Source organism: Sciurus carolinensis, chromosome 4 (assembly GCF_902686445.1).
Source record: "Sciurus carolinensis chromosome 4, mSciCar1.2, whole genome shotgun sequence".
Classification (NCBI taxonomy): domain Eukaryota; kingdom Metazoa; phylum Chordata; class Mammalia; order Rodentia; family Sciuridae; genus Sciurus; species Sciurus carolinensis.
The window spans coordinates 109,436,752-109,453,599 of NC_062216.1; the positions used below are offsets into that span (position 1 = coordinate 109,436,752).

Below are 16,848 nucleotides of genomic sequence, written 5' to 3' on the forward strand. Positions count from 1 at the left end.
TAGCATGTATCCACAGTCTGTTTCTTTTCATTTCTGAATAATATTCCAATGTATGGACATGGCATATTTTGTTTACCCATTCACATATTGATGGACAGCTAGGTTGTTTGTTTCCAGTTTTCCCAATTGGGCCTGCATGAGTGGTACATTTGAGAACACTCCTGTGCAAGTCTTTGTGTGAATGCATTTTTCTTTCAGGAAAAATTCCAAGAGTGAATTGCTGGATCACATCATAAATTTACGTGAGTTTTGTTTGTCATTTCATTTGCATTTTTTTTTTTTTTTTGCTGTGTTGGGATTCATACCCAGGCCCTTGTGTTTGATTTACTAACAAGCTACGTCCAAAACCCTAAATCTATGTCTTACATTCTGTGAAACTGCCAAACGGTAAATGGCTGCATCATTTTACTTTTCTACCAGTAATATAAAAGTGTTCCTGTTTCTACACATTCCCTCCAAAATTTGTTATTATCTTCTTTATTATGGCCATTCTAAACAAACACAAAGACCTTTTAAAGTGCTCTGTTCAGAAATAAAAATAAATAAAATTTTAAAAATATAAAGTGCACTGTGGAAACTAAGGTTTTTGAAGGGTTGAAAGAACCCTCGCAAAAACTGACCGCGGTCCTCCACGTGGTAGGGGGCGCTCCAAGACAGGGCTCTTGTCCCAGTCTCTCACTCGGCTGTCTTAACGAGTTCTTTGTTGCTAGGAGATGAGACGCATTTTTCCGCTGGAAAGCCGGGGATCACAGACCGCCAGGGTTGCCTGAAGACTGAGAGCTAAGGTCTGGCTACCTTAGTTCCAGGGGCAGTTCCAGAAGGTGCCTTCTAGGGAGCGTTTTCCTTGTACCCTAACGTAGGCCGAGGCCAGTCGCGGCTCCTTGCCTGGATCCAATCCCCGGCCTAGGCATGCCTAGGAAAGGGAAGAAGACCAAGACACCCCTGTCGGACGAAGAGCAGCTGCTTCTATTGCAGCAGAAGTTGCTGGCAGAAGAGGAAATGGCCAAGAAGAAAGAGAGGCTTCTCAGCCAGTTCTTGAAGGTGATGGCCTTCTGCATTATGTCCTGCCTAACCCCCTGCACTGGCCCTATCACCTGGTCCCTGTCATCCTGGTGACTCGTTTTCTTTCCCTCCCCCACCTCCTCCGGAAACCCTGAGACCCAAATATACTTCGATTTCAGGCAACATTGTTTGGGAGGTGGGGAGTTCTCTGTGAAGCCTGAAGGAGTGCAGGTGGAATAGAGTTGGCAGTCTCAATTGAGCCTCAGAACTAAGTCAGTAGATGGTGTTGGCTGTCTGAATTCAGCTATTTTAAATTCTGGATATTCTCCCAGGAGATGGGTCATTATAAGCATCCTGCTCTGATGCTTGAGTGCCTCCCCCTTCACTTAATCTTGCTCTCCCTATAATGCCATCAGGCTGTTCTTGACTTACTTTGGGCCCTCCCAAAACAAAAACACGAACCCCTTGAGTGTTAGCGGTAAAGAGCTTCAGTCCCTTAGAAAACACAGTAGGTAAGGTGTCAGGTGACAAACCAAGAGTGATTTTGTTAATTGTACTGTGTCAGGGCAATAGGCCCTGATCTCCTAGAGGTGAATTCATTCCTTAACACAGGATAAGCTGGCCAAGGAGGAACAAAACAGTGCTCTGAACCTCAATAAGATTAACACACAGTGGAGAACTGTCCTTCGGGAAGTCAAGACTAAAGAGCTTCTTAAAGACATTGAGATCCTCAGTCAAACATTTGAACGAGTGGTGGATTGCAAGGACAGTGTCATCAAGGTAGGCATTCTTTCCAGAGAAACACTTTTGAGTATGGCTTCCTTGACTCTTTTCTTAATAGAATGGGTCTAGGGAATTAATCAGTCTTAAAGTCCTCAAAAGACACAGGCTATTGATAAGGGCAGGCTTTTGGCAATAATAGTTTTTTCTGAGATGAAAAATAAGAGCATAGAGTTTTCATTCATTCCTCTTCCTCCCTTAGAGGAGCCATTCTCCTTGGTAATCTACTATACAATACTGCAAGGTTGTTATGTTTTGTTACTAGGGATTGAACCACTGGGCTACATCCCCAACCCTTTTTATTTCTTATTTTGAGACAGGATCTCATTAAATTGCTGAGGGTCTCTGTTGAGGATGCCCCTTAAACTTGTGATCTCTCCTGCCTCAGCCTTCCAAGTTGTTGGAATTGCAGGCATGTGCCACCAAACTCAGCTACAATATTAGAGTTATAAGGCATAGTATACATCACCCAGTGAATTGAACTTAGTCCCATGCCTTTATTCCAATGTCAGAAGGCTTAGTTAGAGAGGGGAACTGACTTGCCCCAGGTCACATAGTCAATGAGAAAACTAGGAGTATAGCATGGGTTTCTTGACTCCCACTCCAGTGCTTCATTCAACCAAATTGTTTGGCCTCTTTGATTTAACTTCAGTAGTCCTGGAAAAGGTTGGGAAGATCTCCAGAGATAAGAAAATTTCTGTATTTCTAAGGAATTCAATCAGTTATACTTATGCTCCTGGGAGGTTCTTTCCCCATCCCACATTTTTTACTGGTGCATTACAGTTGTGCATACTGATGGGACATATTTGTACATGAATACAATGCACAGTATAACAATATAATTTGGCCAGTATCACTCGTCAGCACTTTTTCCCTCCTTCCTCATCTTGGAAGGTTCTTAATTCCATCCTATTTTCAAGGGATTTTTGCTTTATCTTTCTTTCCTTTTCTCTTATTTTGCAGTACCAAGGGCATTCTATCACTAAGCTACATCCCCAGCCATTTATATTTTTTTATTTTTAGACAGGGTCTTGCGGGGTTGCCAAGGCTAGCCTTGAATTTGTGATCCTCCTGCCTCAGCCTTCTAAGTAGAAGGGATTACAGATGTTCCCACCATGCCCAGCTTCTTCTTTTACCCTGCTTTTTACATCCTACCTCTGTTTACTGATTTCTTAGTTCTTTCCATGTCAAAAACAAAAACTCCACAGTAACAGAAAATATACACGGTATTCCTCTTCTAGAAAACACACCTCTTGTTCACAGCCTAATCCTGGGGAAAATATTCTGCAGACCCTGGGGAGCTGCCAGAGATATATATTAAGAATCCTCAAATTTGCAGAAAAAAATACACTAGACATTCTCACTCTGCCAGTTTATACATAATGGTTTTTTAAGTGGATTTTCCCAGGCACCTATTGGGAGTTACCAAATAATTGATGAGAAAAGAACCAGTGGTATTCATTAAGGATTTTTTTTTCATTAAGGAATGTTGGGCAGTTGGCCAGGTTACCCATGAGTCAATTAGCTTCTTCCTACAAATAGCTTTGTAGCTTACGATTGCAGTCCTTTTCTTATGTAAATCACACACTGCTAATATTAAGTATTTTCAGGGTAATTCCTGAGTAACCAAGATTGCACATATTAAATATACAATATGCAAATATTAAGTGATCCTCATTAGCTGCCTTTACTTCATTTCCCATTTACCCTGTATCCCACAATAGCCACCCTTTTCTAGGAAATTGCTCCGGTAAAGGTCACCAGTCCAGAATTCTGGCTACTTTTCATCATTTCTCCTCTAATCTGACCTTTCCATGGTATTGACACTTTTGTTCATGACGTACATCTTAAAACTTTTTTTTTTTTTTTTTTTTGGTTTCCATACCATTCTGGCATTTCTCCTGCCTCTGGGACATAGATATCCAGTCTTCTTTGTGAATTCATCTTCCTCTCTCCCTCTCCTGAAATTTAACATTCCATAGATCTCTGAGCCTGGTCATCTTACCCTTTAACCAGTCATCTAGGGCTTAGACAATCCGATTCATTACCCTGGCTTCAAATACCACTTAGCTCTTGATGCCTCACAGGTCTCTAATACCAGCCTGGCTTTTTCTCTTGAGTTCCAAATTCTTATATTCAACTTTTAGATATCTATTTCTGGCTGTTGCACTGTTCTCACAACTGAACTCATGAGTTTTCCCTTCCCCTAACACTCTCATTTCTCCATTCTTTACAATCTGTCTTTATACTTTCTATTGGGGTGGTTGGATTCTGGGCAAATCACCTTGCCCAGAGACCTGGGAATTGTCCTAGTTTCGTCTCCATCCCTGACCTCTGTAAACCTTCAGCTTAAGTATTTTTCAAAGCTATGCCCTGCTGTCCTTCTCCACCATCCTGCTGTTTAGACCTGAGTACCATCTCTCATCTGGACTACTGCAGAAGTTTCCTATCTTCCAGCGTCATACTGAACTGCTTTCAGATGATTCTCTATGCAAATACCAGAATTGTCTTCCTGAAGCAAAAATCTAATCCTGTTATTTCACTCCTTAAATCTTCTTAGTGGCTCACCTAATCTACAGGAAAAAAAAAATCCAAGCTCCATGATAAGAACATCAAAGCCCTTCATGATCTGTCCCCTGCCTATACCTTTCATATAGCCAGTTTTGTTTCTCACCTGTGTCTTCATACCTGCTGTTCTCTCTATCTGGAATTCTCTTTTCTCCACCTCCCCAGGTTTCCTGGCAAACTTTTACTCTTCCTTCAAGGGTTGATACAAATGAACATCTCTTCAGTGACGCCTGCCTCAATGCTCTTAATCAGATGTAGGCACTTGGTCCTTTATATCCCTTGTCATGTAATAAATCATCAATTTCATGGCAATTCCCATGTCATATTGTGATTTTCTCCTTATTTTATATTTTCCCTACTAGACTGTAAGTTCCTGAAAGAACACTGAGCATATCTTTCCTCTCTGAATTATCATCATCTAGCACAATACTGGTACACAGTAGGGGTGCAGTGAACATTTGTTGAGTAAGCAGTTAAGTCTTCTGTTATCAGAACCTATTTCACATATTTTTTCATTCTAAACATAGAAGGTAAAAGCTAGTTCTCTATAGAGGCTGTAGTAATTTATAGTGAGTAGATTCAAAGTACATGAATCATGTGGATATGATTTAATTTGCTTTACTTTTTTGAAGGTTACACATTTATCATATACCAAATTCAAAAGATAAAAGCGTTATATAGAGAAAAATTCTATCAGTGCCTTTCTGGAATAATTCATTGCCCCAACCAATAATTCATTTCATGCATACATTTGTCATACAAAAGAGAGGATTACATATTGTTCTGTACCTTGTTTAATAATATATCTTGGGGATTGTTTCATGGTCACTCATAAAAAGCTCCTTATTGTTTTTTATAACTGCGTATTATTCTGTATTGTAATTTTTTATTTTTGTGTGTGTGTATGGTGCTAGGATCTTGAGCATGCTAGGCTAGTGCTTTACCACTGAGCACATCCCTAGCCGCTCTACCAAAGTTTAACATGTTACACTGTCCTCTCTATTTCCTGTATTTTGGCAATTGGATATAGAAGCTTGGAGATGTATTCTTCCATCAGAAAGTATATAATGTCTATCTTTCTGTGAGGCTTGTAGCTATTGGTGATCCATCAATTCATTGGGAATTACAAAATGCTGATTTTTCTAATACTATTGTTCCTTTTTTTCATTTATTAGTTCGAATATGTCTATAAAGAAATACTTCTCTTCAATTACTATTGAATTACTAAAGGTATAGTTTATATAGGAAAAGGCAGGATAAATGCTTAAACCCAGGGCCTTGCACATACTAGGCAAGCTCTCTTACTGAGCTCTATTACCTCAGCCCTTTTCATTTATTTATTTTTATTTTAAAACAGTCTCAGTAAGTTCCCCAGGCTGCCCTAGAACTTGCTTTCCTCTTGTCTCAACCTCCTGAGTAGCTGGAATTATAGGTGTGCATGACCATACCTGGCATTTTCTCTTCCTTTTATTTACTAGTTTAAAAAAAAATGGTTTGTCTGGCATCCTCAGTGGTAACTGATTTTTTTTTAAAAAGTATCTTTATGAACTCAAAATCAAACATATTTAATATTTTTAATCCAATGTTGTTCTTATCCTTATTAATGCTCAAACTACCCCCAACTTTTTTATTTTTTGCCAGTGGAAGCATTCCAGTTACCTATTGCTGCAAAACAAGCCACCCCTAAATTGGCGGCTTAAAACAATTTATTATTATCTCCCATGATTCTCTTAGGTAGACTGAGCTCAGGGTGGTTCTTCTCAACTTCTCTCAGGCAAGGTAGTTTTCAGTCAGATGTCAGCTGGGGCTGTACTCAACTAGGCCCGATGAATAGATGTCCTAGATGGATGGTTCTTGATTCTGGCTGTCAGATGGGAGTTCAACTATGCTGTTCACTGTTTTCCTGTGGCCCCTGTGTAAATTGGGCTTCTCACAGCATGACAACTAGGTCCTGTGGCCCCTGTGTAAATTGGGCTTCTCACAGCATGACAACTAGGTCCTGTGGCCCCTGTATAAATTGGGCTTCTCACAGCATGACAACTAGGTTCTTAGAGGGAGCATTGTGAAGGGCAGGAATCAGAAGCTGTCAGGACACTTAAGGGCGATGCTTGGAACTGGTACAGTATCACTTCTACCATATTTTTTTGATCCAGGAAGTCACAGAATCTGCCCAAATTGAAGATGATGGAAGAAGATACTACTTTTTGATGGCAAGGTCATATTAGGGAAAATTGTAAGATGGGAGATACTTCTGTGCTCATGTCTGCAAAATATAATCTACTATAGTGAGCCACTTCATGATGGTTCCTGAGTCCTTATGACATGACTTTATTGGTTGTTGATAGTTTCTTCATTATCTTTTGTGATAAGATACCATAGGTTCAACTTATTTTCTGCATCAAACTTCAAAGTGGTCATTTCTCCAAAAACCCTGGTTCCTTGTAGTGATGGCCTATCATTGGAAGTATTTGTTGTCCACAGTATACTTATTGACTTTGTAGGGTTCCTTGACATTATCCTTGCTTTATATTCAAGAATGAGTGGGTGTTGAATGCGGTAGCACATGCCTATATTCCAGCAGCTTGGGAGTCTGAGGCAGGAAGATAGCAAGTTCAAAGCCAGCCTCAGCAACATAGGCCCTAAGCAACTTATCAAGACTCTGTCTCAAAAATAAAACATAAAAAAAGGGCTAGGGGGCTGGGGCTGTAGCTCAGTGGTAGAGTGCTTGCCTCCCACATGTGAGGCACTGGGTTCAATCCTCAGTACCACATAAAAATAAAATAAAAAGATATTGTGTCCATCTACAACTAAAAGATACTTTTAAAAAAAAAAGGGTTGGGGATGTCATTCAGTGGTTAAGTGTCCCTGTGTTCAATCCCTGCTACAAAAAAAAAAAAAAGAGGGAGTAAGTGAGCCAGTACTTATAAAGCCAGAGTCTTGGCATTAGGAACTGAGGTAAAAAATGCCATCATGCCATCCAGCTAGCCAGCTGAATACATTTTTATTTTCCCACACAGATGCCACTTGAACAGAATGGTAACTTTATCTTTCCCATCCAGTCTTTAGCTAAGGACCTATCAGAAGCTGAGGAGCAGTATGCTCATGCCCTGCGCAGCCACTTGCACAACGTTGACCAGCTCTTGGCCCTGCAGAGGTGCAGGCTCCACCTCCTGGAGGAAAGTTACAACATGGAGCTAGAGGTCCTAACCAAGGAGTTTGAGACAGAAAGGTATGGCTCCTAAGAGAACATGGGGAACTGAATCCAAGGGAGCAACTAGTCTGTATGAAGGAGCTGCTTGTAAGCAGCTGGCCAGTACCTGGAAGCATTTCACATTGATTATGACATGACCCACAACAGAGAACATTCTGAGTTTGTTCTAAACAAATTTAGGTTCAGCCTTGCAGCCTTAGCTTTCCTTCCCCCTTCCCCCCACATACACACACACATCCCTACATACATACCCTCTTACCACCACCTGGCATGGAAATGCCCTTACCATCCACTTTCAGAATCCTACCCATCTCACAGCAGACAGGTTTGGGAGGGGGATTTCACTGTACCTTTTGTACTTTTTATATTTGTATTATATTAATGTATTACCTATTCAAAAATCAAAATAAAATAATCTTATTATTTCTGCCCTAAAAATGTAGAGCCCTCCCTTTCTCTGTTCTCTTTCAGTATCAAAGGGTTTGTACCATTCATACAGTTTTATCACATACCGCTTTAAATTGTCATTATTGGTCCATATGCTGCATCCATTGCATCAAGGACAGTGTCTTGTCTCCTATAGGAAGACAATTATTGACCAACACGAGGAAGAGATTCACTATCTACAAGATGTCTTCATGGCCATGGAGCAGAACTATATAGATTCTGAGTATGAAAGCAAGTTGGAGTTCCAGAGCATGTGGGATGATCTCAAAAACAAGGTATAGAGGGGGAGTAGAGGGGGCAGGAACTGGCAGAAAAGTGAGCGAAAAACTATTCAAGGCTACTAGAGATAGAATAGAGCTCTGTAATCAACAGTCAGTAAAAGTATAGTTGCTTCTACTGCTTTTTGTAATTTTGTAAAAATTGGTCAGGAAGGAAGATCATTCTAATATATCAAGGAAATGTATTTTGGAGCTTAAAAAGCAACAAGATCATCTGGCTTCCTCTCTGTGAACTGCAAATGAAGATACTAAGGACCAAAGAAATAAATGACCTGTTAGACTCATACTCCTGGTTTGTGGTAGAGCCAGAAAAATGAATGTAGGTTACCTGCCTCTCAGCCCAGAGTGCTTTCCACCATCTTGGAGATTGTAAACTTAACTACCCTATAGACCTAGGTTTAGATATGGGGTTCTTTGTTGTTATTCTGGGGGCTTTTATTTTTATTTTGGTACTGGGAATTGAACCCAGGAGCACCTTACCACTGAGCTATATCCTCAGCTCTTTTTATTATTTTGAGACAGGGTCTTGCTAAGTTGCAGAGATTGACATGGAACTTAAAATCCTCCTGCCTCAGCCTCCTAAGTCGCTGGGATTAGAGGCATGTGCCACTACGACTTCTGGTGGTGTTCTTGTTTTTATCTTTTTTTTTTCTTCTTCTTCTTTGGTACTAGGGATTGAACCCAGGGGCACTTAACCACTGAGCCACATCCCCAGCCCTTTTTTTGTATTTTATTTAGAGACAGGGTCTCACTGAGTTGCTTAGGGCCTTGCTAAGTTGCTGAAGCTGGCTTTGAACTCACCATCTTCCTGCCTCAGCCTCCCAAGCCTCTGGGATTATAGGCATGCACTACCATGCCCAGCTCGTTTTTAATCTTATCACAATGTTTTATATATTTAAAATTGAAAATATTTCACATAAAAAAAATCTAAATTTTCCTTCCCTTGAAAAATTTAAAGATGTGGTAGCAACACTTGGTCATGTTTCCAAATGGCAACATTCATGTGGAGTTACAGGAGCTCTAGTTCACTACAGGTCCCATTCAGCCCACAATACTTACTTATATTAGCTTCCTGGTCTTTGTAGGCATTTTGATTGGTGACTGCTGCACTGATTAATACTACTAACAGTTCAAAAGGTGAGGTTGCTGGTGAAATGAAGGGCATTAGTAGCATAATTCTAAGTATGGGTATTTGGGGGGCATTTCCTAGAATTTAGAAGAGAAGCACTTTCTACGAATACAACTAGAGAACATAGTAGAAGATCTGTGGAGAAGGTTCCAGGATGCACTCAAGAATTACACTGATGCCACAGAGGATCGGAAGATTGCCTTTGAAACCTTAAAGGTGAAGGATGAGAAGAGCTCCAAAGAAATTGAAGCACAGATGAAAAAAATACAGAAACTACAGGTAGTATCACCATCCAAAAATGCTGCTTTAGTTACTCCATCATCCCCATTTCCCCTTTCCCCAATTCCCACTGGGTCTCATTAGTTGTCACTGTGTGGGAAAAGATGATACACTCTGATTTCAGTCCCCAAGCTCCCCTTTTCCTGTCTCACTGAAGGCCCTCCTCTGGTCAGGTTTTCCTCTGTCTACTCTGTCCAGGAGGCCATAAGTATTTCAAAAGGCAAAATCCTGATGCATAGTCGTGAGAGTGAAGATCAGAACCAGTACATCCGTAACGATAAGGAGTTGGTCCTTATACAACTGCGAAAACTTAAAGCTCAAAGGACGCAGGCCCGAGGGGTATCCCAGGAGAACTTAGTCAAACTCACGCTGGAAAGCAATGCTACCCTCAAGGCCCTAAGAAAGATCGTCGATAAGGTAATAAAGGGGAGAGGACAGTGAAAACAAAGCCAAGGGCTGGGGAGATAGCTCAGTTGGTAGAGTGCTTGCCTTGCAAGCACAAAGCCCTGGATTCAATCCCCAGCACCAAAAAAAAAAAAAAAAAAAAAAAAAGCCAGGGAGGTTAAAGGAACTTAGGAGAGGTAGAGGAAGGGTTCCTCCTTCTTCCTAAGCTTAGGTGAACTCTAGGTATACCTTCGTTGTTCTGTTTCCTCACCTCATACATTTTTTTTTTTTTTTTTGGTACTGGGGATCGAACTCAGGGCCTTGTGCTTGCATTGCAAGCACTCTACCAGCTGAGCTATCTCCCCAGCCTGACCTCATACATTTTAAATGAAATAATTAATAACAGCTTAATTTAATAAAAATATGAAATACTTGGACCAATGCTTGGCACGTGGTAAGCACTAGGTATTAGATGTATTTATTACTGTTGTCTCTCATTTTAATGAGATGTTTCCCTGGGTTCGAGCAGGGAACAAACTCTACTATCTCCCCTCCTCACCCTTTCCTAATGAAATCTATTCCTGCTTCCAATAGGGTGAAAAGATCCTTAAACTTGCGGAAATATGTAGGAAATATGAAACAGAGGAAGAGAAAGTGCTGCCTTTTTATTCATCAGTATTGACTCCCAAGGTTCAGGAGGAAACTGAGGAACAAAACCCTGAAGAACTTACTATGGAGCTTGCCAGGGTAAAAGCTGGAGGATGATGGGCTTTGGGAGAGCATTTGCTAATGGGTCCTGAAGCACACCTTCTGTCTCTAACTCAATTCCCAGGTGATGGTCGACTACACAGGTATGGAGAATTTCTGGAAAAGGTACAACAAGGTGAAACTTGAGCAACTCAGCCTCCAACACAGACGAGCCCAGCTGTTGGAAATTAATGGGAAGCTGCGGGAGATGCTCAAACAGTACTTAGATGGCATCTCTGTGAGTGATGAAGTGTTGAACCAGTTCAACCCACTCTTCATAGTCAACCATCAAAGTAACTTATCCCAGCCCTTGTCCACACCTGCAGCCCAGTCAGGTGACAAACCACCTTCAACTACTTATAATATCATTGAAGCAGCCCACATCATCTCCCACACCCTGTGATCCAAGGAGGACACTTCTTTTCAATTCCAAGAGATTTGTTTTTTTTTTTTGAGACCTGAGTGCTTTGCTATTAAAAACTTCCATGGAGTTTATGAACTCTTTATATTTTTACTGTCTTGGACAGAGCAGTCCACTTTGAGGACCCTAGGAATACTGCCATCCCGGGAAGTGGAGAGAATAGGTAGGCAATGACTGGAGGATTACTGCTCAATGAAGCACAGCTCCTTGTGTCATGGCACCACGGGAGCCCATACCAATACCTTAAGGACCTAGAGGTCCTAGTGGACAGATCCTATGGGCAGGTCTTCGGGGTAAATAAGGACAGCAAGAGGTGGCCTAAGGCGGCCAATCACCACCTTGCCAGGCAAGATTCAACTCCAGAATGCCTTTTTATATCAGCCCTTCACTTCATTACCATTTATAAAAAGCAGCTTCAGAAAGTATCAGGTGAAGAATACAATGTTCTTTAAAAAGTACTATCATTTATTTCTTTTTACTCTTGTTTCGTTTTTCTTCCTTGAGCTTCTTTTTGGAGACTTTGGGTGTGTTGGCCTTTTTGTATAGGTGAAAACCAATGAGACCCAGGAGGCCTGGCACCATGGCCATGCCTACCAGAGGCAAAATGCCCTTCACCAGCTTTTGCCAGTAGTTGGCTCGGATCAGTGCAATCAGCTCCACGTCATACTGCAACACTGCATCCGCTGGAGAGGCAGAGGGGAGGTGAGGATTAGAATCTCTGTGCATTTATCCAGGACTTTGAATGTGAATGAACAGGAAGGGCTGGCTACAGCAAAGCCAACTATGAAGCTGACAAGACTTAAATGTGGGGTTGAGTTTCCTTAGACAAAGGCAGAAGAGGGTTATAAGCTGAGTCTAGCAATAGTCATGTCGACGCCAACTACATGCTTGGCTTGAATTCAGTGAGGTCTTTGACAGCACAGAAAAACTTTGACAGCACAAGAGAATGTTCTCCATTTATAAAAGAACCCTCTATACTACCTATACCTATTTTCCAAAGAGCTATGTGGACAGAATCTTTGCAGAGTGAAATTAATTGGATTTAAAGTAGACAACTTTAAAATTCCACCAACCAATGAGCACACTCAATGTGATTATTCGAAAAACAGCTAGGTATGGTAGTACACAGGAAGCTGAGGCAGGAGGATCGCAAGCTAGGGCCAACCTGGGCAACTTAATGAGACCCTGTCTCAAAATAAAAAATAAAAAAGGCTGGGGGTGTGGATGTAGCTCAGTGATAGAGTGCCCCTGGGTTTAGTCTCCATTCCATAAACAAACAAACAAATGGGGGCAGGTGGAAGAGGAGTGAATGGGAAGGGAGAGATATACAAAGAAGAAAGCAAGCAGTACTGTGAATTGGGAAGTAATATAACTTTGGCTAAAATAGTTTCTCTCTAGTCCCCCTACCCTCTTTCCAGGTCTTCCTCTAACTGGAACTAGGATAGGAATTATGTTCTCAATGCTTTGTGGAATAAAACACATTTTAGTTAATAGAACATTTGTTATAATCAAAAGCAAAATATATGTTTCTTGGGAAATCTGTCCAGTATCAGCTCTTCGAGAATAGATACAATAATGATTTATAAGAGTTTTTCAAGTAATGGGGGGAAGACTTGACTTCTTTTTCTTTTGGCAGCACTGGGGATTAAACCCAGAGCCTTAGCATTTGTGAAGCAAGCGCTCTACCAACTGAGCTATATCCCCAGCCCTAGACTTGGCTTTTAAAGGTTGCTTTTGGTCTGTTTTGTTTTGAGTTCCTTGACTATTCTGGGAATAGTAATACATGCAGCAGACCCATGTAGCTCAAGCAGGTATCTCTTCCCTAAAAAGATGCCAGCTGCCAGAGGTCTAGCCAGGTGGCCTTAACAGGTTATGTTTGTAATCTCTATTGGTGATATGAGCAGGGGAAAAAGTAGCTCTGCAGAAGGAGGCCCCAGCCACTCCTATCACTTCCAGCAAACTTGATCTGGACCTTCTCAAGCTCCAGACAAAAATAAAAAAATAAAAAAATAAATAATTTCTTGTAGGGACTGGGTATTTTGATGGCCTGAGAGAAAGGCCTACTCAGATTACCTGGGACAGACGGTGGAAATCCCCGTTTTCCATAGGCCAAGTGGGAAGGGATGATTGCCCTTCGCTTCTCTCTGAGGGAAGGAATGTGAGTCACAGCCAGAGGTGGGAAGGTGGGCCAGTAGCCTCAGACCATCTGAAGCTATACCAGCAAAACCCTTTGTATATTCGCACCCAAAACATGAACTTTCCCACCTGTGTCCCTAACAGGTTGACCAGCAAAGGTGTCCATCTCCCCACAAACCTCAACTCCTCCAACAAAACCAACAGCCAGAGAGGTACAGATGGTTTAGATGCCCTCAGAAGACCTACTGACCTGGACCTGTCCAATGTGAAGCCACGGTCCTTTATCCCACATTCTACTAACTCCTGCAGGAGCAGGGTTGGCAGAGAAAACCTCTACCTAGGCAAAGGGGCTACCCACCCTCCCACACCCCCTACCCAGATACTCACCCTACACACATGTCTAGAAGGCTCTGCTCCAGACCTTGAGGAAGAAGACATAACTTACTGGAAGCTACTCACATTTCCCAAATCACCCAAGAGGAAATCAAAGGTTCCCCCTTGACTCAATTGAGCTTTTCTCCACTTCTCAAATTCCTGGCTTCCAATGGGATATGGGGCAAGAGAAGTATTAGAAGTGGAGCTTGAACCTTCGGAAGTAGCTGGAAGAGCCCTAGGGTCTTATTCACTCCAGGGGGTATTTCTTGGGCAACTTTGGGGTTGAAGAGGCTCAGAAAGGGCATAGGCTGGGAAGAGGTGAAATGAGAGGCACAGGTCACATACCTGGAATCACCTGCTTTTGGCCAAGTTCTATAACCAGAGGGTCTCTGGTCAGAGAGGTGTCAATAATGCGTCCATCTACCAAGGTGCCCTAGTGGGGAGAGAGCGTCAAGAGCACACACCTAGTACCTCTCTCTCCTAGCAGGCGGGCAACACACACCTGGACCGCAAGGTGGCGGCAACCCCCTTACAGCTGCAGTCTAGCATTACCCCCCAGGGCAAAAAGGAACAGGAAGTCCCAAAGGGCTGTCACTTATAAGAGACCTCTCCACCCTTCATTTCTCAGTGCCAGGGAGGAACTGGAGGAAAAACGCCAAGGGGAAATAGGGAAGAGGGGGCGCTCCTCCCCCTCCACGTGCTCTACGACCCCAGCGCCTGAGTTTTTCTTTCCAAACTGCTTGCCACGTGTCCAAGCCAAAGCTGACGTGTTTCAGCAAAGCCCCGCCCCTCCCAGGCCCCACCCCAGCCCCTTATGCCCCTCACCGTGTAATGTATGTGGAGCGTGTCTCCAAAAGCAGCGGGTTCCGCACACGGCTCGGGGGGCTCCACCTACGACCGGACTACAAGGGTCACGGATGCTCCTCCAAAGATCTAGTTCTCTCCCTTAGACCCAGCACCACCCAACTCATTTCCGTACTTCCTGTCCTCCCCACGCCCAGGTTCGTTTAAATCCTGGAATTCCCCCACAGGTTCTGGCCCATCTCCTCACCAAAGTCTCCACTTGGAGGGTCCGGACAGGACTTTCGGCTTCGAACCCTGGGTCAGCCCTGCACACCGCCCCACTGAGCAGCAGCAGCAGCAGATGGAGAGGCAGGAATAAGGGGCGCAGGGTCATGACTGGATGGGGGCAGGGCACTGGGGCACCAGGACAGGATACTCGAGTGGCGGCGACTAGGAGAGCGTTTCCTCCGCGCCCAGGCCAGACTGGACGCGACCGGGCTTGTGGTGATGAGCGAGCTCCTCCTCTCGCAGTCCTTGCTCCACCTTGTCCCCACCTCCTGGAGGGAGGAGGCCGCAGGGAGCCCTCCCTAGCCTCTGAGATAGGGAGTTCGCATCCTGACCCATCTGTCCGTTAGTCGTTCTGTCCCATAGGAGGAATTGCTGCCACACCAGCAGTTGTCAAAGGTGGCGTCCCCCTCCCACCTCTGTACCTTCAGCTCCAATCTCTGTAGCAGGGAGCTGTCCTATCCTCTTGCTCTCGGAAAGCTAACTGGAAAGTACAAGGAGCTATTTCCCTGTAAGAATGGAATGAATCCCTGATCTCCTCTGATTACCATTTTTCTGCTTTCATCAACAATCTTCTCAAAAGAGCAGCACATACAACCCTTTTATGTTTCAGCAAGGGTTTCAGTCCTTAAAGAGGGTTTCAAATGATTTCAGGTGATCCTACCAGTATTCATTTGCATGATTTAAAGCTACTCAGGTTTTGGCACTTGGATTCTGCTCACTGAAAGACTATCGGTGAGCTCACATTCACCAAACTCTTGAGGCATTTCTTAGTCTGCTGTCTTTAGCACCATCTTTCTGGTATTTGGTGCAACTGAGCTCTTGACTGTCTACTACCTATTAGGCATCTCCACTTGGATGTTCATGACTGAACACACCCAAGAAGTACTCATTCTTCCTCCTTCCACCCAACCTGAGACAACCTGTTTTCCTCCCAATCTCCTCTTTTTGATTGGGGCTCCATCCACATTCTCTGGTTCTTCTCTAATTGCCCACATCCAACCAGTCTCCTTTGGCTTCTCCCTCCAGTCTCTCCTGCTCTCTTTTTCATTCCCATTAAGACTTCATTCATTCATATTCATTTTCATTCTCTCTCTCTCTCTCTCTCTCTCTCTCTCTAAGGAAAAAAAAACCAGCAGGAGGGAATTTCTGGAGTGACTTGAGAGGGACATGAGTTAGATGGATGCAAACACTTGTCAAAACTTAAAACTCTATGCTTACAATCTGGGGATCTCATTTTATGCAAATTACATTGCAAAATTCTAAATACTGAACATATCCCACAAAACTACATTTATATGCTTCCCTTAAAGCTGCATATGGTCACAGGGATAGTGGGGGCACACCTATAATCCCAGATACTAGGGAGGTTGAAGCAGGCATATCACAAATTCAAGGCCAGCCTGGGCAACTTAGTGTTAAGTCCCTACCTCAAAAAATAAAAAGGGGCTGGACGAGGTGGCACATATGTAATCCTAGCAGCTTGGAAGGCTGAGGCAGGAGGATCATGATTTCAAAGCCAGCCTCAGCAATTGAGACCCTAAGCAACTCAGAGAGACTCTGAGGGGTCTCTGGGTGTATAATTCAGTGTTTAAGTGCCCCTGAGTTCAATTCCTGGTACCAAAAAAAATAAAAATAAAAATGGCTAGAGCCTAATGGTAGAGTGACCCTGGAATCAAGTCCCATACTGAAAAAAAAAGAACAAAAAGAAAAAACCTGGATATTACCATCTAAGTTCTTATTTATTAGTCACCTAGCTTATGTCTAATATAACATAAACAGAGGTGTTAAAAGTATTGTCTTGGCCCAGGACCGCCCCCCCCCCAAAAAAAATAGTAAGTATTGTCTCAGACTTCCAAGAAAGCTCTTCAAAGGGAGTTAGCTAGGAAATGTATCATTGTATTCCTCTCCCTCCCACAAGGTCTTCCCTTCCTTCTTTCTGCTACCTGGAATACAGATGAGATGAATTATGCTCTGGTAGCCATATCAGACCATTAGGTGATCATGAGGATCATGAAGATGA

The 16,848-nt window shown here is 42.9% G+C and overlaps 2 protein-coding genes across 4 annotated transcripts; one reads left to right on the forward strand and one right to left on the reverse strand.

Moving 5' to 3' along the window:
* The first annotated feature begins 700 nt into the window (after window positions 1-700).
* Ccdc65 (coiled-coil domain containing 65) lies at window positions 701-12,782 on the forward strand. 3 transcript variants are annotated; one of them, XM_047548684.1, is made up of 8 exons: window positions 702-1,041; window positions 1,615-1,782; window positions 7,410-7,579; window positions 8,145-8,283; window positions 9,497-9,694; window positions 9,893-10,111; window positions 10,673-10,825; window positions 10,930-11,115. In XM_047548684.1, the coding sequence occupies exons 1-8, from the start codon at window positions 910-912 to the stop codon at window positions 10,963-10,965; spliced, it is 1,215 nt and encodes a 404-aa protein (XP_047404640.1). In that variant the 5' UTR covers window positions 702-909; the 3' UTR covers window positions 10,966-11,115. The 3 variants fall into 3 exon arrangements, with proteins under 3 accessions (XP_047404639.1, XP_047404640.1, XP_047404638.1); XM_047548682.1 differs by having other exon boundaries at window positions 704-1,041; window positions 10,911-12,780; XM_047548683.1 differs by lacking the exon at window positions 9,893-10,111 and having other exon boundaries at window positions 701-1,041; window positions 10,911-12,782.
* Fkbp11 (FKBP prolyl isomerase 11) lies at window positions 11,691-15,398 on the reverse strand. The gene is made up of 6 exons (XM_047548685.1): window positions 14,809-15,398; window positions 14,583-14,648; window positions 14,103-14,190; window positions 13,770-13,803; window positions 13,320-13,390; window positions 11,691-11,929 (listed from the first exon to the last, which is right to left on the reverse strand). The coding sequence occupies exons 1-6, from the start codon at window positions 14,932-14,934 to the stop codon at window positions 11,712-11,714; spliced, it is 603 nt and encodes a 200-aa protein (XP_047404641.1). The 5' UTR covers window positions 14,935-15,398; the 3' UTR covers window positions 11,691-11,711.
* Between the last annotated feature and the right edge of the window lie 1,450 nt (window positions 15,399-16,848).